Source organism: Furipterus horrens, unplaced genomic scaffold (genome assembly GCF_987537825.1).
Source record: "Furipterus horrens unplaced genomic scaffold, mFurHor1.1.pri manual_scaffold_17, whole genome shotgun sequence".
Taxonomy (NCBI): domain Eukaryota; kingdom Metazoa; phylum Chordata; class Mammalia; order Chiroptera; family Furipteridae; genus Furipterus; species Furipterus horrens.
The window spans coordinates 48,485,919-48,509,808 of NW_028327187.1; the positions used below are offsets into that span (position 1 = coordinate 48,485,919).

Below are 23,890 nucleotides of genomic sequence, written 5' to 3' on the forward strand. Positions count from 1 at the left end.
TGGTTTTGTTTTTCTATCATTGTTTAGATTTCAGTGGGTCAGGGTTTGTAATTGTATCTATAGAAAACTTCATCACAATTTGTGTGGTAGATGGTAATGCCCAAGATAAAATTTCAGTGAAGAGTGTTTTTTAATGTTGAAAAAAATAATATAATGTAATATTTTTGGTTTAGGTATATGACACTGTTATTGGAAAAGAGGCAGACCCTTAGACTCACTAGAGGACTATGAGGGATGTCCAAATTTGTACTGCGAGCATAGCTACTTTCTGGGCTGAGGGAAGTCCTTGGTTAAGTTACTTCTAGAAAAAGATGGGATTATAATATGGCTTGTATTTTTCCATGGTTCACATTGTTCATCCAAGACTACCATGTAAAAATTCCTTCAAATCAGAAAGAAGTTTCATACTAACATTACTGTTTTCCACATTCACTAAGACTTAAAAGCATGCAGGCTTAAATATGGTACCCTGAGGATGGCATAATGGAACTCAAAAGATCCATAGCAAGGCAATTAAAATAAACAAGAGGCTACAGAGGGAGGGGAAGGGGAGTACTATTACATTAGGATTTAAACTAAATTTAGGCTCTCCAATTTTTTCAGTAGAAAAAAATGTGCTATTATTACTTTGCTGTTATTCACATTCTCAGTAGTCAAAGATAAAGAAAGAAGTGCCAATTCCAGTTTTCTTGTCATCTAGAAACACTCTATTTTCTTACCTCTCTGCAGACAGCTGCTATCTGTCCTTCATCCATACAGGTCTCTGTGACCACATCAGTCAAAGAGCCACCAGCTAAGTATTCCATGACTACCCATAGTTCGTCACCCACTAAATAGCTATAACAAGAGAAGAAAAAGACTGACTCAGGCCTGAGAAAGTGGGGATTATTTCATATTCCCATTATGAAGGCAATTTGCAATCAGTCTCTCTGCATTTGGTCATATTACATAAGAAGAGACTATCAGTGATGGTGATAATGAGACACTTCCTTAACATTAGAAGAGAATATGCATGGAAACCAAAGGATCATCAGATATGACTGTGCACCATGGAGGAAGGAAAAAAGCAAGGAGACCTCTGGTAACTGACTACTACATTCCTTGTAAAGCTAGTTTCAATGAGCAGGATCAATGAATAGCCCTTCTGGATAACTCGAGCTACAATGTTGACTTCTTGGACTGAAGTAGCCCATGTCATACAGATATATAAGCTCTTTATTCAGACCTTGGCATTATTTTTTATTCTACTGAATTAATTACTGAAATGTTTTCAAGCAGTCACTAAATCAAAGTGATTTATGTGTTCAATGGATTTACTGTGCTGAGGTGTCAGTTCTGATAGGAGTCAGCTGTGACACTTTTTGAAACAGTGATTTGTACTGTAAAATTTGACCCTCCTTTTTTTGCACCTCCCCTTTTCCTCCTTGTGTACCACTGGTATACCTTGTACAAAACACAGATAGAAAGATCTTAAGCTCATTGAGGTTGTAGACCTAGTCTTATTTCCTTTGTACTGCCTCTCCACCCCACTCCCCCAGAGTACACAGCACAGTGGTGCTAAACAAACACTTATTGAAACTGAATGAGACAGATGTTAACCACAAGTGAAGAGCTGGTGCTGTCTTTAAATGTCTATTTATAACCCACTTGCTAATACCACTGATGAAAGAGACATTAATTACCTGGTCTAGAAAAAAGGTTTGAGATAAGTCTCAATTCCCTAGGCCTCATTGTCAGTTAATCAAAAATCTTCATTAAAGCAGGGCCATCTTAGGCAGCCTTCCTCACTTAAGACACCCAGAGATTGCCCTGGCTTCAAACAAACACTTGATGAAATATTTAATGCACAACAGCCCTCTCCTACATGCAGTAGGCTATTTCCTGCGAACATAAAGTCATGATCCTCAATGGGAAATTATACAAACTGCTCATAAGCAAGACTATAAAATGTGCCTTCAAATGTTTGATAGATGGACAAAGATAAATGGATGCATGTTTAACAATTGATCTGATATTCAACTATTTTGTAGCATTTGAGAAATATTTATAGAATGGATACTAAATGAACAGATCATAAATAAAGTAATTTGCCAAGGAAATGATATAAAGGAAACAAATGCATAATGAGAGAAAACACTTACCTGTCTAAATAATTAACAATATTGGGGTTCTTATTTTCCCTCATGACTAGGATTTCATTAATAATTAATTCCTTTTTGGGCTGCTGTTGAAGGTTCATCTGCTTTATGGCCACCTAAATGATTAGTAAAATATAGGAATTAATTATAATTATTAGACTATACTCAAACATCCATATTTTGGGGTACATGGACTCTTTATCTTGCTAAGCTTTTACTTGGTGCCACAAACCCATTCCCCTATCTGTGGTTGATCATGAGTAAACTATCCACTTCAGATACTTTGGACACTGATAAAGAAAAACTCCAACATCAACCCAGTGCTACCCATTATTTTTTCAGGCATAGATGCCATCAAAGAGGAAATCTGATCAATATGAATAAAGGAAAATAAAAATCAGGATGGAATGTTAGCACTTACCTCTTGTCCTGTTGCAATGTCTAGTGCTGTATAAACAGTACCTGATGCCCTGTGAAGGTGAAAATTATTGACCATATAAGCAAAGTGCTATCAATATATTTTCTTTTAAATAAATATAATTGTTTTAGGAGAGGCTTATCATCCAACTCAAGATTAAAGGATGGAAGTTAAAAAAAAACATTCTGTATAGTAATTGCACTTGAAATAATCATGACATATCCCTTTTGGTGGACTAGGAACTCCAGTCAGACTTCCTGGCAGCAGTCCCCATGCCATGGCACTCACAGCAATAAATTGAGCAAAATGGCCTTGTTCCTTTTAGGAATCTCCTGGAACATTTTAAATACTCCTTGGATGTTGCAACGACTAACACTGCCGTCCTCTAATTAAACTGAAATACAGTTTAGGAAAGAATATATCATTTTTGTTGCTTAGCCAACAGTAAATCAATTGATTCTTTTAGCATATGGACAGAATGGCTTTTAAAATATATTTTTAATTCTTAAGAATATCTTCATTTAACAAATCAAATACTCTCAGTACTGTACTAATATGTACTGTACTACACAAGCCAACAACAACATGGCTTTACCGTTGAGCCTTTTTTTTTTTTTGCTAAATTTATCAACAGGTCCTACTAAGAAGTACAATCCAGCCCACTATTCTTTTAAAATCTATCATTTCTTGACTCTTGGTAGTATTCATGTTTTCATTCTAACTTCAATTACAGGGTTCCTCTGCTTTGCAAATAGAAATTGTCTAGTAAAGCTCAATTCATGGTAAGATTTTGTGAAACATTCACTCATTCCATCTCCCCACTTCCATCTCCAAGAAAAAAGAAAAACCTAGTACTTTTTGTAGGAATGTTTGTGGTGGATAAAGGAATTAGGATAGAGATCACTTCTGTGACTCACCGGGCATAATGATGCTCCAACATTGCTATCTAAACTTTCTGGCAACTGTTGTTTCTCATTTGTTCTATATTTATCCCTTGCTGTTTTGTTTTTTGGGTATAGAAATTCTCTTGTTATGTCAGCCATTTCTTTGTCATTGTTCTCTCTGGATGAGCTAAAATATTTATCACAGACCTGGGAAGTTTACATTACCTACTCCTAGGAAGTAAATGGGCAGTATAGTAAAAGGAATATTTGGGTACTAATAGATATTTGAGTTCTAATATTTGTTCTAACATTAACAAGTTATGTCACCTTGGGCTAGTCACTTTCCCTCTCTGTTGCAGTCCCCTCACTTGGAAAGTAATGATCACAATAACAGTAAACGTGTATTGAACATGTTGTGTATGTCAGGTACCCCACTAAGAACTTCATATAAATTGTCTTATGTAATCCTTACCATATTTCTATAATGCAAGTGCTATTATCCCCATGTTACACATAAGGAAACTGAGGCTCAGAGAGGTTAAGAAACCTGTCCAATGTTATAGAGTTTACAATTTCTAAGCCTGTCTCTATGATCTGCAAAATATAGGAAATGGGTTACTTTATTTTTAAAGTTCCTTAATTCCATGATCTAGCATTTACAGAATGTTATTGTCCCTTTGCATGGGTATTTATCTATTGGAATTAAACTGAGAAATCACACTTAAGCAATAGGTACCATCTAAACTAGGATTTGGTAATTTCAGAAATTCCTTAGATTATATTAATCAAACTGGTCTCTTAATTTTGTATGTTTGAGATTCTGGGCTCAGAGCACTTAGCTGGTGTTCAATAAGTATTTGTTGAGCAAACAGATTAATAAAAGTCTTTTCAAGCAAACATGCAATTGCAATAAAATCTTGCATTGCTATAAGGGAAACATTTCTTCTTTTACTTAAATCTACAAAAAACTCTTCCCTCTTGGAAAAAAAACATCAGATATTCCTAATACTAGGGGCCAGTTTGTGGTTTGACCTTCCAAACTCAGAATTTCCTGAGTTTAAAGGAATAGGTCACCAGAACATAGGTATGTATTTCAGCTGCACAAGCCCTGAGCAATTATTTAAATGTATATGTAGAATAAAATTTAAAAATGCTCTTGCTTAGTTTATTCCTATATATGTAGACCACTTGCTCAATTCCTTCAGGTACAAAAAAGTGATTATAGCTGCAAAATGAGATAATGAAAGTATTTTATCTCATAGAACTACCGAGAATTAAATGGCACAATCTGCATAAGCATTTAGCCCTGTGCCCTGGTCAGAGTTGGTGCTTAATATAGTAACTGTTATTATTGTCATTGTTGTTGCTGCTGCCCCTATTGGTTTCACAGTACAGGATCACTGATTTGCTGAGTTGTTAGTTGGCTCTCCCTAGTCTTCCAGCCAAAACATTCTTCTTAGAATCTATCACTATTTTCAAAAAGGGCAAGGAATACTTTTTAGAAGTTCCATGTCCTTTTTTTCCCCCTCACTGAAACAGTTTTGTCTTTTTCTTTAAGTTTGGAATGCCTTTACCTAATAAAGAAACCATTATAATATACAGAAACCCTCAATATAAAATGGGAGTTATTCCAGTTAAAGCCTAGGGAGGGAGGCCCCAAATCCCTGCCCCCAAATCCCTGCCCAGGCGACCTTCCCCTTTTTTGAACCCCATCCTCTACTCCCTAAGCCCATTTCCACTGTCCTGGGGGCTAAAAATGTGATTGACTTGGAATGCAAGGGGAATTAGTGTTTAACATCTCCAGAGCTTTACCTTTCAAATCCTTGGGTTTTTTTTCACCCCCTGCCTCCCTTGGCACTTTATTGTCTTAAAATTGCTAGAGTTCTAACCATAGAATCCCAATATTTTTGTGTTTTTTTGACATTATTTGATATAAAATTGCCCTGAATCCCTAATCCACAAAGGTTGAAGACCCTGAAACTCTGGAATATCAGTTATTAACTCAAAAATGAGCTTTTCTCCTCACTTCTCTTTCCCTTATTGCATACATGCAATTGTCTAGTGGGAGCCATTTTTCTTCTCCCCCAACTCTTGTCCCTAACTTTAAAGTAGTAACATCCTCCTCCACCCCACTTTCCACACCTGACCCCACACCAAATATGTTGTTAGGTATTTGGAATTTACTTCTCTGACCAATAAGTTTTTGGTTGGCCCAACTTCCAGCCTGTGTAGAAGCCTCAACTCAAATGCACAGTCAGGTACCAACCTTCAGAGTAAAACTTAGTGCTCTGTCTCCAGCTCCAGCTCCATCTTAACACCTCTAACATCTCTCTGCACCCCAGTTCTGATGCCTTTCCATATTCCAGCTGGTATAAATGTGAATATCTCTCCTTCTCTTATTTATCTATTAGTGCACTCTTTTTGCTCACTGATGAGTTAAGAACAGTAGTCCTCAATCCCATTTACTTAAACCTCCCCAGGTTCAAATCCTATTAGTTATTAGTTGTGTAAACCTGGGTAAGTAATTTAACCTCTCTGTGGCTCAGGATTAGAGTATCACATGTATACAGTGTTTAAAACCAGTCCTTGCATATAGTAATTGCCAATAAATATTAGCAAACATCACCATCATCATCATCATCATCCATCTTCATCATCATCCACAGACTATAGTTTCATTTTTATGACACTTAATTATGTTCACCCCTATTATCCATCCTTTCCAATTATATTGAAGGCATATTGCTGTAAGAAGAACATTTGTTTATGGTGGGGCTTTTGTTTATCACAAGACTCAGCCATTCAGATGGCATAAAGGAATCAGGCATTATCAGAACTTAATGAAAAATAGAGATAATCCAAGATGACACAGCTAGTAAGAAAAGTCTCCTAATTTTGAACAAAAGATTTTCAGCTAACCTATACAATGGTTCAAGAATATTAAACCAACCAATTGTTCAACCTTTCAGCCTCATCATCAATTACAGTGTGGTGTGTACTGCTGGGTTCTTGGAATTACATTAGATGGTTCATCAACAGTTTCTCCTTGACCTTGGCAAGCACTTATTATTCAAATAAAAACATTGACATCTGTCCTAAAGGGTCTAGAAAGAAACACACAATTCACTAATTCTCCCTCATCCTCCCAAGACAAGTCAGTTTAATTATCAACAATTTTCACCAGTTTTTATGTTTCCTCTGAAGAGCCAATGACAAGCCATTATCATGAGTAATTGCCAAAGCAGCAACATGATCAGACTTACAATTTAGATAAATCACTCTGATTCTGGCATAGAAATGAATTAGAGGAGGGAAAGAAGGGCAAGGAAGTAAGGGTAGTAGGAAGCTCAGGGACTGGGAGAAAGAGAAAGGAGAAAAGGGCAAGAGGACTATAGAGCTCAATGTGATCCAAGGAGAGCCTCCGAGGAATAAGTGTGAGGGAGCCAGAAGGATAGGGCAATATTCACATTTAAGGTTTTACAGGTATAAATCTGATGTTAATGAGGTCAGAGTCAGGGATTTAATCCACATTTAGGATGGTTATTTTTGACATTATTTCTATTTCTACTGTTGCTGCTGCTGTTGCTAGAAAGTCTGTATCATATATTGAGCCTTACTTTGTGCTTGCTCTCTGTAGCTATATGAATGATCTCACTTAATTCTCACCCTACACAACTTTATGAGGCAAGTTCTAACATCCTCATTTTACAAATGAGGAAAGCGAAACAGGGAAATAGTAAATAGCTCATCTAAGCTTACACAGTTAGTCAGCAGCTAAGCTTAAAAAAATGCATTAGTTTGACTCCACAACCCATGCTCTTAACCACCATTTTATGATCTGTTATACTTAGCATTTTTACATCAATGCTAAGTGCAAGTGTGGTTCTTCCCAAAGTCCGCATTTGTATCTACTATGCTAAGCTGCTTCCCTAAAACACAGGGGTGAGCAAAAGTAGATTTAAGATTGTGAGTAGGTGAAACACAGAGTTTATTCTTGTATTATTATTTATTAATTATTGTATCATTATATGAACAACTGTAAACCTAGTTTCGCCCACCCTTGTGTTTCTTTTGTCTTTAATTTTCTGCTCACTTAGTCCATGTGCCCCTTGTAAACCATTTAATTTGTCCATGGACATGGTACATTTGATTTCTTTGGCATAACTATACAAGGTGGTTCTTCTGTTTTCTGACTCAGTTAACAATTTGGTCATGTGGCAAGAATGCACTGTTTCTAGGATTAGTTCTTAGAATTGGACTTTATAATTTTCTGAGTATTTAAGATATAGATACTACTTTTAGGCCCCTATTTAGAGATTGTCTTAGTATATTAATGCACTTGACATAAAAATATGTAGATACCATGTTGTCCAATATTACCTACTATATATTTGCTTGTTTTGTTGAGACATAAGCCCTTTATGGATAAGGAATGGAGATGGACAGTGTTACCATTTACACACAATAACTTTCAGAAAGAGTTTAACAGTGCTTTCTTTTGTGTATTTTACTTCTTGAAAATGTACCACTAAATTTAAAAAATAAAATAAAATTATGTAAAAATTATGTCAACTCAGTCCTTCTGTAAGTACACAGAATGTAGCCAGGGCCCAGTGGTATAAATTTTAATTATGGGGATTACAAATCTGAATAAGAAATTTTTTGTTCCTCAGCTAAGGTATGATATTTCCCAGAGTATTCATGGTCATTTAATTTTAAATAAAGCTGTAATATATTATGGATATGGACCCAAGGAGTTCACTGGGTTATAGTCCAGTGAAAATGAGGCCACAGTTACAGGGCTTAATCCCTAGAAAGGCCAGATAACTCTAACCTACTCATTCATTCCAACATTAAGTTTAAGCAGCTGTTTCACAGTGTGCACCATTGGTTTCAAGAGGGCCTGGACAGGAAAGGGGGGCAGGTTGTTTAACACAAGCTCACTTCTGTGGCTAGAAAAAACAACTTCAAGTGCAAACTCTGCTAATGGTGGTTGACTGAGTGATATCATCTTTCTTTACAAGGGACAGCACACATCTTAGTGCATTTAAGGGAATAAAGAGTATCTCCTTTTGCTCTATAAATATTGTTCTTCACCAATGCTAATGTACTTCCAGTCTCCTTCATCACAAAGCCTATTATAAAGCTCAGACTACACTTATTTAGTGCCTCATGGTAGTGTTCTACCATGTATGATTCAAAATAGATCCAATGAGGAAGCAAATACTTAATCACTCTGTAAGCACACTGGACACTAATTCTGCTCCTGCCCATAGTTTCTTAAATAAAGAAAAACAAGTCAGAGGTTTTATTTTCAGCACTTATCCCTGAGTTCTATGCTATACACTTATTTGTCAGGTTCTTTAAATAAGCTGTTATTCATCAAGGCCTTTAAGAAACAACTTTTAAAACTATTCAACTTCAATATGGGAACTTCACATTAAAGCAAGAAGAAGAGTGTTCCTCGTTGAGTGGCAAAGTCTGAAAAATACCTAACATGATATATTTCCTTTCTCAAACCTTAAAACTAAAACTAATTTAGAGGGATGGGGATTGAGGGATTACAAAAAAAGTCTGTTTGTAATCATTGATGGATTGATCACATTATCATTCTATATAATTATACAACTGTAAAAGATCCAGATATTTGACAAAATTACTTTGGCTAAATGTATAATATATTTTTTATGGATAGGAGAACAATGATTTCAAGAGATCCTCTCATTGTCATCTTCTGACATGTTTAGCTACATAGCTAGTCTAATCTATAAGGATATGTTATACACAAAAAATATCCTTTGTTATAATGCAGACATGGACTATGTTGGCCAATGGATTCTTCAGGGTAGTCTTTTGTGTTTCCATAGCATTTCTTGTTAGAGTTCCTTTTTAAAACATTTTTCCTTTTAAAAATCAGTGTGGGAATGTGTATTAATTATAGTTGTATAATCCAAAATAAATGAATATGGCTGTGTTAGTGAGAGTGTTGACAAATAAACATTCTCATACTTTGGTGAAAGTGTTAAATGGAACAACCTGAATGAAGGGCAAGTTAGTAATTAAAAATGCACATACTAGATATTAAAGGAAAAAATTCTGGTCAAGATGTTGGTGTTGGTAAATGTGGCTTGCTTCCTTGTACAACCACATCAAAATTACAACTAAACCACAGAACAACCATTATTCAGAACCATGAGAAATTGAGCAGAATGGAAGTCCTACAGCTACAGAATTAAAGAAGAAACAAAATATGAAAATAAAGAAACCACATAGAGACTGGTAGGAGGGGCAATGTTGCAGAATGGGCTGGTCCCACACTCACATACGGCAGATAAATATCAGGAGGGATATCTCAGGAGGGAGGAGGTCCCAGCCCCACACCAGGCCTCCCAGTCCAGGGTTACAGTGCCAGGAAGAGAAGTTCTCATAACTTCTGGCTGTAAAAACAAGCAGGAATTGAGGATGTGGAAGACAGAAACTGCAAGAATCACAGGCAATTCCTCTTAAAGGGTCCAAACACAGAATTACTTGGACTGACTCCCTCTGAGCTCCAGTGCTAGGGCAGCAGATTAAAAGGCATCAGAAACATACAGGGAGGAACTGAATTGTCTGGCATCAGGGCAAGAGCTAAGGGTCAGCTTTCTCCCAGACAGAAGTGCTGGTCCTTATTTGAGCCGCCTCCCCACAGAGCCACAGAGCTGGCAGGTGCCATAACTGAGACTCCATCAACCTCTCTCACACTGTTTGCCCCACAATGGTGATTCCCTGTGGCTCTGTCACACCCAACTGTCCAACACCCAAGCTGTTTCCAGTGGCTTTTCCTTATGAATGGCCTGTGTTGGCTCATGCTTCAGACTTTCCTAAATTCTCTCAAATAAGCAGCGCCTGGGTTCAATGAGTTGAATACCTCTTGCTAAGTTGCCCCAGGCCTGGTACTAGCAGCAGTTGGCCCTGGTTCATAACGAGGCCTTTCCTGGGCACCTCCGATCCCAGCAAAAGTAGCAGCCATAGGCAGATTGGTTTGTAGCTGCTTATGCTGTGTGACCCCGAACAGAACACAGGTGGTGGCTGACCTTGGATGTGCCAATAGCAATCGAGACTGAACTACAAGAAGAGGGTGTACACAGCCCACACAGTGGGTGCAACTTGAGTACACAGCTTTAGTAATAGGGGAGACTGTGCCACCGGACTCTATAGAACACCTACTATAATACATTAAACTACTCTATCAAGCTAGGGAGACATAGAAGCTCTACCTAATATATAGAAACAAACACAGGAAGGCTATCAAAATGAGGAGACAAAGAAACATGGCCCAAATGAAAGAAAAGAACAAACTCCAGGAAAAAACTGAACTTAATGGAAACAAGTAATCTTCTAAATGCAGAGTTCAAAACATATAAGGATGCTCAAGGAACTTACTGAGGACCAATAACATAAAAAAAGATCTAGTCAGAAATGAAGGATACACTAATTGAAGTTTACGTGGAATTAACAGTACAGTGGATGAAGCTGAGAATAAAATCAGTGATTTGGAACATTAGGAAACAAAAACCAACCAATCAAAACAGCAAGAAGAAAAAAGAATTAAAAAATGAGATAAGTGGCTCAGTGGATTGAGCGTCGGCCTGTGAGCCAAGTGTTGCTGGTTCGATTCCCAGTCAGGGTACATTACTAGGTTGCACGTCAGGTCCCCAGTTGGGGCCGTGAGTGAAAGGCAACCACACAGTGATGTTTCTCTCCCTCTCTTTCTCCTTTCCCCTCTCTCTAAAAATAAATAAATAAACAAAAAAATGAGAGAAGTGTCTGGGCCTCTGGGACAACTTCAAGTGTACCAACATTTACATCATGGGGTTCCAAAAGGAAAAGAGAAAGAGCAAGAAATTGGAAACCTATTTGAAAACATAATGGAAGAAAACTTCCCTGACTTGGTTAAGAAAATAGACATACAAGTCCAGAAAGTGCAGAGAGTCCAAAATAAGATGAACCCAAAGAGGCCCACACCAAGACGTATCATAATTAAAATGCCAAAGGTTAATGACAAAAGAGATTCTTAAAAGTAGCAAGATAAAAGAAGGGAGTTACCTACAAGGGAGCCCCCCTAAGACTGTCAGCTGATTTCTCAAAAGAAACTTTGCAGTCTAGAAGGGACTGGCAGTAAGTATTCAAAGTGATGAAAAGCAAGGACCTACAACCAAGATTACTGTATCCAGCAAAGCTATAATTTAGAATGGAAGGACAGATAAAGAGTTTCTCAGGCAAGAAAAAGCTAAAAGAGTTCATCACAACCAACCCAGTATTATATGAGACATTAAAGGGTCTTCTTCAAGAAGAAAATTAAAAACATGAACAATAAAATGGCAATAAATACATACCTATCAACAATTGGATCTAAAAAACAAAATAAGCAAACAAGCAGAACAGAAACAATATCATAGATACAGAGAATGTTTTGATGGTTGCCAGTTGGAAGAGGAGTTGGGGGGTTGGATGGAAAATGTGAAGAGATTAAGAAGTACAAAATGGTAGTTACAGAATAGTTATGAGGATGTAAAGTACAGCATAGAGAACAGAGTAGCCAAGGAATATATATGAATTACCCATGGACATGGACAATGGTGTGGGATTGCCTGATAGAGTGGGGGGGGGGCTGGGTGGAGAAGGCAAAAAGGGAAAACCGGGACAACTGTAATAGCATAAACAATAAAATATAATTTAAAAAATATACATCTTTTTATGTCATAATTCCACTTCCAGGAAATTATTATAATGATAAATTTGCATATGTATGAAACAGCTTATCTGTAAGGATCTTCACTGGAGTCTTGTTTATAAATAGCAAAATATTTGAAACAAACTACGTACATGTCTATCAATGGGGACCTGATTAAATAAATCATGGTACATCCAAATGACGAAACACTGCAACTGTTAAAAAGAGTAAGTACTGACATGTGACCTTTAAGACATGGTCAAAAAACAGAAAATGAGATAGTTTGTTACCACTTGTGTTAAAAACATACCTACCGCACACACAGAGAAATGTACCATATATGCCCAAATACAAAGGGCTTTTTTTTTTTTTTTAATAATTCTTTCCTCAGGAAAAAGGAATTGCCTTATATTCAAATCCTTATAAAATCGCTCATGTAATATGGTAATTCTTCATATTAATTTATTTTTATCCATAAAGTACTACTTGGGAAAGACACGTTTATTTAAAATATTCTTAATCAATGTTGGTTTTGAATGCTCATAGAGAGTACCTGTCAGAATTGGAATAAAAGGATGTATATAAATTATTTCTGAAGGTATGACCTCATCACTGCAAGTAATATATTAACATTGACAAGTTTTTAAAGGTCATATTCAAAATTAATATTGTGAGAAGAAATTCCATTACCCAAAGATAGGCCAGTTGGACCATCAAAAACAATAATGAATGCAATTGAATGAAACAAGTTAAACATACAAAAACCTATGAGTTTATAAAGATATTTTTAAAATAAAAGATAATCCTAGCAGGCATGGCTCAGTGGATTGAGTACTGTCCCATGAACGAAAAGATTGCCTGTTTGATTCCCAGTCAGGGCACATGCCTGGTTTGCAGGCCACGTCCCTGGTTAGGGACATGTAAGAGACAACCAATCAATGCTTCTCTCACACATTGATGTTTCTTTCCCTCTGTCTCCCTCCCTTCTGTTCTCTGTATAAAATAAATAAATAAAATCATTTAAAAAATAAAAGGTAACACCTGTTCACACCTCTCATTGGACATTTTAGTGAGTAATTTGAGTACCAACTTTTCACATTGAAAATAAACAATTAAAAATTAAGCATTGATCTTGATTTCTCTGTATGACATGGTAACCAAAGACCCCTAGCTAATGAAATAAAGTTATTTTCAACAAAAGTGTTCTAACTAGTTAGTATAGAAGGCATGATAGTTTTTTAATCACTATCTTATAATCCCTAATGATATAATTGATTTGGGCAATAATCACCAACAAATGAAACCATTAGATGAAATGCTGATCAGGAGACTTGCACTGGATTAAACAGTTACCCACTGAATTTTCTGATCAGTTTACTCATCCCTAAAATATGGGACAATTAGATACTGTGTGCATCTTGATGTAATATAGTATGAAACATGCAGTAAAACCTATAAAGAAATCTTGCCAAAAGTTGAACCTGAACCTTATTATGCTTTTAAACTTAACTTTCACTTATAAAAAATACAGGGAATGGAGGAGCAAATTAAATGACTTCAAATAAAAATAACAGACAAATCCTGAATGTGGTACATTCTACCAGACAAAAACTAGTTTCTTCAACAAGTCAACAATACTGAAAAAAGGAGGGAGACTGCTTTAGAGTATAGAGTCAAGCAAATGTGGTGTGTGGATTTCTTTGGATACTGATTTGAACAAATCAATTATAGACTTAATTCTTCTGGCCCTTTCAATATGCATTCATCAAATATTTGCTGAGTATTTTAGTCTATGCTGGACACTGTTGCAGGCCTTAGCGATACCAAAGTGCATGAAACCTACAGTCTGAAGCAAGAGTTCATGTGGTTTCTATCAAATGAAATTTTCCATAATCCCCACTTGTTAAATCTTATATCTTCTCAGGTCACTACTTAAATGCACTCACCTCTAAGATTCATTTTTTTTCCTGCCGTGTATTCAGCTTTATTTTTTAAATATGTTTTATTGATTATGCTGTTACAGTTGTCCCAATTTCCCTTCCCTCTGCTCCCCTCCACCCGGTGGCCCCCTCCCTCCAGCTGTCCCCCACTTTTAGTCCATGTCCATTGGTTGTGCATATAGTTATTCTCAACCTCTTCCTGTCTATTCCATCCCCTCCTGCTATGTTTCTTAATTCCTATATCATCTCCCTCCCTCTCCCCATTTCCCCTCCCTGCTGTCATCCCCCCAATATGTTCCCCATACCTATAGTTCTTTTTGCACTCTCGTTACTTATTTACTTTGCCTTTGTTTCAATTCCCTAGATTCTGTTGTTGGTTCTTGTGATACAGTTTTAATTTTAATGTTCATAATTTTAATCCTCCTTCTTCTAAACCAGTCCCTTTAACATCTCATATAATTGTGGTTTGGATCAAATGAACTCCTTCAGTTTTACTTTGTCCTGGAAGCACTTTCTCTGCCCTTCTATTCTGAATGACAATATCGCTGGATAGAGTATTCGGGGTTGTAGGTTTTCAATTTTCATTACTTTGAATATTTCTTGCCAGTCCCTTCTTGCCTGCAGGGTCTCCCTTGAGAAGTCAGCTGATAGTCTAATTGGGACCCCTTTGTACATGATTCTTTTCTTCTCTCTTACTGCATTTAAGATTCTCTCTTTAGCTTTAATTTTTGACAATTTGATTATAATGTGTCTTGGTGTGGTTCTCCCTGGGTCCAGTTTTTCTGGAACTCTCTTTGCTCCCTGGACCTATAAGTCTATTTCCTTCCCCAAGTTTGGGAACTTCTGCTTCATTATTTTTTCACATAATTTTTCAATTTCTAGTTCTTCTTCTTCACCCTCTGGCAATCCTATAATCTGAATGTTTGATCTCTTATAGCTGTTCCAGAGGTTTCTGATACTCTTGTCACTTTCTTTTCTTTTCATTTCCTCTTTCTGCACTGGTTGACTGTTTGTTCCTTCTCTATGTTCCGGTTTGTTGATTTGATCTCTGGATTTTATTTCCTCACCACTTGTCTTGTATGTGTTTTTCAGCATGAGTGGTTTTCTTTCCTTCACTGTCCTGTTCCAAATCTTTTGTTAATTCTGTAAGCCACCTTATAACAATAACTCTGAACTGAGCCTCTGAAAGGTTTCTTATTTGTTCATCTGTCAGGTTCTTCATCTGCTGCCTGGTGAGCTGCATCACCAGGATTTCAATTGTTGTCTCCTTCATCTTGACAGATTTGTGTTTTGCTTTGCTTTCTGGGCAGGCTGTGGGGGGCGGAGCCCTGTGTACTCGTCACTACCCAGTGACCAGCGGCAATCCCAACCTTTTTCACCATGCTGCGGTGCTTTGTGTGGGGGCGGGGGTCCAAGATGGATTCCTGCCGTTATTCTCCACTGAGAGACCAGGATCTGTCCTCCCGCCATCTGGGACTCACCGTCTGATGTAGTGGGGGGGCTTCCTTTTCCTGCATTGGGGTCTCGAGATGCTGGGGCTCAACTAGAGCCGGGATTGCTCCCCCTGCCGCTCTCCCCGCTGCTACCGTAAACAGTCCCGCTTGACCTTTCCATTCTGGTTCTGATTTTTCCCCTCCTACCCGTCCAGGCAAGCACCGCTGGGTTATAACTTCATATGTTGGGCTTCCATGTAGTTTTATTTTCTGAAATTTCTCGTTATCTTTTGTTTTTAGGTAGTTGTATTCTTTTCTAGTTGTAGAGGGAGACAGAGCATGTCTGTCTAACCCTTCATTTTGGCCCTATCCTTTATAATCTGAATTCTTTATTATACCCCAACCCTGGCTATAAATGATTTTCCCTCTGTCCCCAAAGCTCTTTCTATTTACAATACTTATTGTATTGTACTCTCTATATTAGTGGCTGCAAGTATATATTACGCTCCTAATAATAACTAGCATTTACTGAGCACTGAATTGCATGTCATATACTGTGCTAAGCACTTCCAATGCCTTCTCTCATTCATTTCTCACAACCTTATGAGGTATGTGTAGTCTGTCTATTATGAATGAGAAAATTGATGTTTAAAGAAATTAACTCACAGCCTCAAGAATTAAGAATGTGGGCTCGAGAGAGAAGATGGCAGAGGAGTGAGGGGAGGCTGCGCTTTCAGACTCCCGAGACCTGTCTGTAGTTTGGACTAATTGCAGACAGAACATCTGAGTGAGCAGCTGGACACTGGCAGGAGTCGAGCCTTGTCACTGCTGGATTAGAGAAAAACATCTGGTAAAAACCTGTTTAGTGAGGATATTGGAGGAAAAAGTAATGACATGGAATTTCTGACTGGGGTGGCTACCCGAGCTGCTGCCGGAAGTACACAAAGGCTTTTTGGTGACCACAGGCTTCCCCAGAGAGGACTCGGGAGGAGAGTGGATCTCTGCCCACTGACAGAGACAGGACTCAACCAGGTGGCATTGGCGCTGGAAGACGGGAGATAGCATGCTGCTGTGAAGGTGAGAACATAGTTTTCCTTTATATTTTTCTCTTGTGAACTGTGGAGAGAGGTGGAAAGTTTGGGGGTGATAGGACATTCTTGAGGAGCGCAGGCATAGAAGTGCACTCGTCCACTCCCCAACCCTCCCCTAGGGTCGTGCGGGTGCGCATAGAGAAGTGCCCTCATTCACTGGCCCAGGTGTGCGGAGCCGCGCGTCCAGGTGCCACTCAGACACACACCAACAGACATAAGAACAATGCCCCAACGGGCACAGGGAGGGCCCACTGGACACGCAGAAGACCATGCACAGACACCCCTGGCCAGCTCCAGTGGGCACCAAGTCGGAGCGCAGACCTCTTGCTCAGGCTCTGCTTATGCCTGTCCAGGTGGGTGTGGCAATGGCAGGCAGCTGCGGTGCAGAAACAACTGACTGAAGCGACTCACAGACGCTCACTTCCACTGTGCAGAAGTGTCTGGGGTCCCGTCCTAAGAGGCGAAAGACCAACTCCCGAAGCGTGACTCAGCAGGCCTGAGACTAGCTCAGGCCACCTTGCACACGCACAGGGCCTCGTGCAAAAGCACCTCGGCCAGCTCCAATAGATGCCAAAGGAACGCTCCGTGCAGGTCACCACGGGCGCACCACTGCTGCAAGGAACAGGAACCTCTGACCTGCCTCATTAGACCAGCTGTGGACGCAGAAAAAGAAGATGACACACAAAGGCTGAACTGAGTAAAAACATTCCTTTTATATACTTTTTAAATTTCTATTTCTATCTTAGTTTTTTTATTCGTTTTTTATTTTACATTAATTTTTTTCATTTCTAATTTTTAATTGTAAATTTAATTTTAATTATAATTCTTACTTTTTTTTTTCTTTCCTAAGGTGGGAAAAAACTGTATCTCTAATTTGTTTCATACAATCTCTCCTTCTCATCCTTCCTCTTTCATTTTTTAAATTTGTTTATGTGCCTAGTTTAGCCTCCCTTTCACTCTAAATAAATAGAATATAACTACTATATAAATCCAATACTATACAATTCCACTTTCTTACTATATTCTGCATTCTTCCCTCCTTTTCTTCTATCATTATCAACATACAATGTAAATATTACCTTCTGTCTTGCATAGTCTCAACTATTATTAATCTATCATCCCGTCTCACAAAAAATATATTTTTCCTCCCTAAAAACAGTTATCTATTCTTCCTATAGAATAAAAGCTCTAATCTCTCTACATTTATATTAATATTGGTTCGTTGGCTGATGATAGCAGGATAGAAGGTAGGAGATATTTTAGGGGGTGTGGGTCTCCTGTCTGGGGTGTGTGTTTATGTTTTCAACAGCACCTCCACAAAAGAACTCAAGACAAAGTGGATAGAGTGACTCTCAATCAACTAGCCAGAGGAAAGATCCTACCAAAGAACATCTGAAACATAACCAGACAGCATAAACAAACGATATAAAAGATACCCCAAGAACTTCAGGCTCAGGAGATCAAAGACACTGCACCACTGAAACCCCCAGATCTACCATAAAGAATCTCATACACAAAGGTGAGAAGGCAAAGCAGACAAAGCCAAATAACAAAAAACAAACAAGAAGAATTCAACATGGTAAGAAGCAGAAACAACCTCTCAATGAAAAGAAAAGAGGAATACCCAGAAAGAGAGGTAGATGGAATAGACATTGCCCAAATGTCAGACACGGAATTCAAAACAATGGTGATGAAGAAGCTCAATATACTCGACAACCTTCAAAAAAAAACTATGACAACCTCCAAGGAAGTTACCAACAGCTCCAAGAAAATTACAGGAACTTGAAGAGCACTACACCAGCATAAAAAAAAAAAAAAAAAAAAAAGACATAGAAACTATTAACAAGAACCAGGAAGAAATGAAGAATTCAATCTCAGAACTGAAAAACACAGTAGAATCAGTCAAAAGCAGACTAAATGAAGTAGAGGATAGGATTAGTGACTTAGAAGATAATGTAGTAAAATATTCCCAGACAATAGAGCAAAATGAAAAAAGATTGAAAATATACGAAGAAGAAATAAGGGAATTACAGGAGAGAATAAGGAAAAACAATATCAAAATAATTGGAATTAAAGAGGGATCAGAAGAACAAGGAACAAAAAAACTGATAGGAGAAATAGTGACAGAAAATTTTCCGAACCTGATGAGAAAAGGTGTTATGCAAGTTCAGGAAGCGCAGAGAGTTCCAATGAAGAGGAACCACAATAAAAACCACTCCAAGGCACATCATAATCAAAATGGAAACATTCAAAGACAAAGAGAGAATCCTGAAAGCAGCAAGAGAAAAAGAGCAAATAACATACAAGGGATCTCCGATAAGGCTATCGACCGATTTCGCAACAGAAACGCTACAAGCCAGAAAGGACTGGTCAAAAATATTTCAAGCAATGAAAAACAAAGGTCTGCAACCAAGAATACTCTACCCAGCAAGGATCTCATTCAAAATGTAAGGTGACATAAGGAGTTTCTCAGACAAAGAAAGACTAAAAAAATACATCTCCACCAAACCAGCATTGCAAGAGATGCTAAAGGGAATATTCTAAGAAAAAAGAAGAAAAAAGAGGAGAGGAACACCACTACAAAGGGAAATGAATAAACACGTGTCAATAACAACCTTAAATGTAAATGGATTAAATGCTCCAATTAAAAGACATAGGGTAACGGAATGGATAAGAAAACAGGACCCATATATTTGCTCTCTACAAGAAACACACCTAAAAACAAAAGATTTACATAGACTGAGAGTAAAGAGACATAAAAAAATATTCCAAGCAAACAGACCTGAAAAAAAACCTGGGGTAGCAGTCCTCATATCAGACAAAACAGATTTCAAAGCAAGGGCAATAAAAAGAGACAGAGAAGGACATTTCATAATACTTAAAGGAACAATCTATCAAGAAGATATAACACTGTTAAACATATATGCACCCAACATAGGAGCTCCCAAATACATAAAGCAAATACTAGAAGACCACAAGAAGGATATCAACAGCAACACACTCATAGTAGGGGACTTTAACACTCCAATATCAACAATAGACAGATCTTTGAAGCAAAGAAACACCAAGGATATACAGGCATTGAACAACACACTAAACCACATAAACTTAACTGATACATATATATAAAACTTTTCACCGCAAAGAAGCAAAATATACATTCTTTTCAAATGCACATGGGACATTTTCAAAGATAGACCACATGATAGGACACAAAACGAGCCTCAACAAATCAAGAAAATTGAAATCATATCAAGTATCTTTTCAGACCACAATGCCTTGAAACTGAAAATCAACCTCAGAGAAAAAAATCAAAAAGACCCTAACTCATGGAGAATGAATAACATGCTATTACATAATGAATGGGTTAACAATGACATCAAAGAAGAAACCAAGAAATTTCTAGAAACTAATGATAGTGAACACACAACAGCCCAAAACCTATGGGACACAGCAAAAGCAGTCCTAAGAGGGAAGTTCATAGCAATACAGGCATATCTGAAAAGGCTAGAAGAATCTCAAGTAAAAAATCTAACCCTACAGCTAAAAGAACTAGAACAACAACAACAAAAAAAGCCTAGGGCAAGAAGAAGGAAGGAAAACATCAAGATCAGAGCAGAATTAAATGGCATAGAGACTAAAAAAAACAATCCAAAAGATCAACAAATCTAGGAGCTCATTCTTCGAGCAAATAAACAAAACCGACAAGCCTCTAGCCAGGCTCATCTAGAAAAAAAGCGAGAAGACCCAAATAAACAAAATCAGAAATTAAAGAGGAGAAATCACGAGTGATACCACAGAAATACAAACGATTGTAAGAAATTAGTACAAACAACTGTATGGCAAGAAATTTGATAACTTAGCGTAAATGGATAAATTTCTAGAAACATATAACCTTCCAAAACTGAATCAAGAAGGAGTAGAAAGTCTCAACAGAAAATAACAAAAAAGGAAATTGAAACAGTAATCAAAAATCTTCCTGCACACAAAAGCCCTGGACCGGATGGCCTCACTGGCAAATTTTACAAAACATTTAGAGAAGAACTAACTCCTACCCTCCTCAAACTATTCCAAAAAATCAAAGAAGAGGGAAAAATCCCAAACTCTTTCTATGAAGCCAGTATTACCCTAATCCCCCAAACAGGTCAAGACACTACAAAGAAATAAAATTACAGGCCAATATCACTGGTGAACATAGATGCTAAAATCCTCAACAAAATATTGGCAAACAGGATCCAGCAATACATCAAAAAGACCTCACACCATGATCAAGAGGGATTTATCCCAGGGATGCAAGGATGGTTTCATATTCACAAATCAATAAATATAATACATCACCTAAACAAAATGAAAGACAAAAATCACATGATCATATCAACAGATGGAGAAAAACATTTGATAAAGTACAAAACCCATTTATGATGAAAACACTCAGCAAAATGGGGAATAGAGGGAGCATACCTTAACACAATTAAGGCTGTATATGTGAAGCCTGAAGCCAACATCATATTCAATGGACAAAAACTGAAAGCATTCCCCCTGAAATCAGGAACTAGAAAAGGCTTTCCACTCTCTCCATTCCTATTTGACATAGTGTTTGAAGTCCTAGCCACAGTAATCAGACAAGAAAAAGAAAGAAAATGCATCCAAATTGGGAAAGAAGAAGTAAAACTATCACTATTTGCAGACGACATGATAGTATACCTAGAAAACCCTATAAACTCCACTAAAAGACTACTCGATATAAGTGAATTTGGCAAAATAGCAGGGTACAAAATAAATATACAGAAATCTAAGGCATTTCTGTACACCAACAATAAAATAGCAGAGACAGAGACAAAAAAGAAAATACCATTTACTATAACAACAAGAAAAATAAAGTACCTAGGAGTAAACTTAACCAAAGAGATAAAAGACCTGTACTCTGAAAATTATGTAACATTGAAGAAAGAAATTAAGGAAGATACAAATAAATGGAAGCATATACCGTGTTCTTGGATGGGAAGAATCAACATCATCAAAATGGCCATACTACCCAAAGCAATTTACAGATTCAATACAATCCCTATTAAAATGCCAATGACATATTTCACAGACCTAGAACAAATACTCCAAAAATTCATATGGAACCAAAATAGACCCCGAATAGCAAAAGTAATCTTGAGATAGAAGAACACAGCAGGAGGAATCACGATACCAGACATCAAACAATACTACAAAGCCACTCTGATCAAAACAGTCTGGTACTGGCATAAGAACAGACATATAGATCAGTGGATCAGAATAGATAGTCCAGAAATAAACGCAGACCTCTATGGTCAACTAATATTTGATAAAGGAGAAAGGAACATTAAAAGGAGTGAGAAGAGCCTCTTTAACAAATGGTGCTGGGAGAACTGGACAGGGACTTGCAAAAAAATGAAACTAGACCACCAACTTACACCACACACCAGAATAAACTCAAGATGGATCAAAGACTTAAAATGTAAGCCGTGACACCATAAAAGTCCTAGAGGAAAACATAGGCAGGAAAATTTCAGGTATTCCACGTAACAATATCTTCACGGATACATCACCTAAGGCAAGAGAAATAAAGGAAAAAATAAACAAATGGGACTATATCAAACTAAAGAGTTTCTGTTCAGCAAAAGAAAACATCAGCAAGACGAAAAGGAAACGAAGCATATGGGAAAACATATTTGCCAATGATATCACAGACAGGGGACTGATCTCCAAAATATATAAAGAGCTTATACAACTCAACAGCAAGAAAACAAACAACCCAATTAAGAAATGGGCAAAGGACCTGAACAAACACTTCTCCGAAGAGGATATACAGAAGGTCCATAGACACATGAAAAAATGGTCAACATTATTAGCCATCAGGGAGATGCAAATAAAAACCACAATGAGATACCATTTTACACCAGTCAGAATGGCCATCATCAACAAATCAACAAACAAGAAGTGCTGGCGAGGACGTGGAGAAACGAGAACCCTACTGCACTGTTGGTGGGAATGCAGACTGGTGTAGCCACTATGGAAAACAGTATGGAATTACCTCAAAAAACTAAAAATGTAACTGCCTTTTGAACCAGCGATTCCACTGCTAGGAGTATACCCAAAAAATCCTAAAATACTAATTCAAAAGAACTTATGCACCCCTATGTTCATAGCAGCACTGTTTAGAATAGCTAAGTGCTGGAAACATCCTAAATGCCCATCTGTAGATGAGTGGATCAAAAAACAGTGGTACATTTACTCAATGGAATACTATGCAGCAGAGAGAAAGAAGGAACTCCTGCCATTTGCAACAACATGGATAGAACTGGAGAGAATTATGCTTAGTGAAATAAACCAGGCAAAGAAAGAAAAATACCATATGATATCACCCAATAGAGGAAACTAAAGAACAACACAAACAAATGAACTAAATAGGACAAAGAGCAGAATAGCAGTCAATAGGCGGGAGGGGGGAGGGTGAGAAGGGGGATAAGAAAGGGAAGGGTTTAGTCAAGGAACGTGTATAAATGACTGATGGACACAGACAACAGGGAGGGATATGATTGTGGGAGAAGGGTTGGGGTGGTGGAGGAGAGCAATGGGGGAAAAAATCGATAACTGTAATTGAAAAACCAATATATATATATTATATAAAGAATGTGGGCTCTTTCCTTTTCTTCAATTTTTTCAAAATGTCTCCCTTTATTTCTCCATGACTTTCAAAATTTCAAGCAAATTTAATGTCTATACAAGCTAATATATAAGTAGTGTATACATGCCAGTGCAGATATAAGCTGTAGGATTCAGAAGGACAGAAGACAGAAAAGATCAGTTAGGGCTAGAACAGCCAGGGACAGATCTGTGTTGGGGAGTACAATGAATAATAAAACATGGGAGAAAGGTACATGCATTAGGGAAGGGGGCCCTGACTATTTCTTGACACAACCCTCCTTTTTTCACTGTCAGATGTTCAGAGAGGGAGAGAGAAAGTGAGCATAGAGATCACTGTGGCTCCTAGAATCTGGTTCTTAACTATTATACGGTTATGTGCATTACACATAGTAGTCACCCAATGAAAGTTATTTGAATTAAAAAAAAAATTATTTGTTAAACTGGATCCAAATCATCTCCTCTGAGTTGCTTTCTAAAAAGTATTTTTCTATTATAATGTTGAAGATAAAACAAATATGAACCTGAAAACAAAACAAAAAACGTCTGTTTTTTAGAGCATCCTCTATTAAAGAAAGGTCTTAAAATGAATTAAAATATA

At 37.5% G+C, this 23,890-nt stretch overlaps 1 protein-coding gene across 1 annotated transcript in view; it reads right to left on the reverse strand.

Annotated features, from left to right (window-relative positions):
* The window catches only part of PAK3 (p21 (RAC1) activated kinase 3), a 163,046-nt gene that overhangs the window by 64,605 nt on the left and 74,551 nt on the right, over positions 1–23,890 (reverse strand). Inside the window, exons 8-10 of the mRNA XM_090265283.1 lie at positions 2,560–2,608; positions 2,142–2,254; positions 720–837 (exon numbers count right to left, since the gene is read on the reverse strand). Coding sequence (XP_090121409.1) covers positions 720–837; positions 2,142–2,254; positions 2,560–2,608 — 280 coding nt within the window. The remainder of the gene's footprint in view (positions 1–719; positions 838–2,141; positions 2,255–2,559; positions 2,609–23,890) is intronic.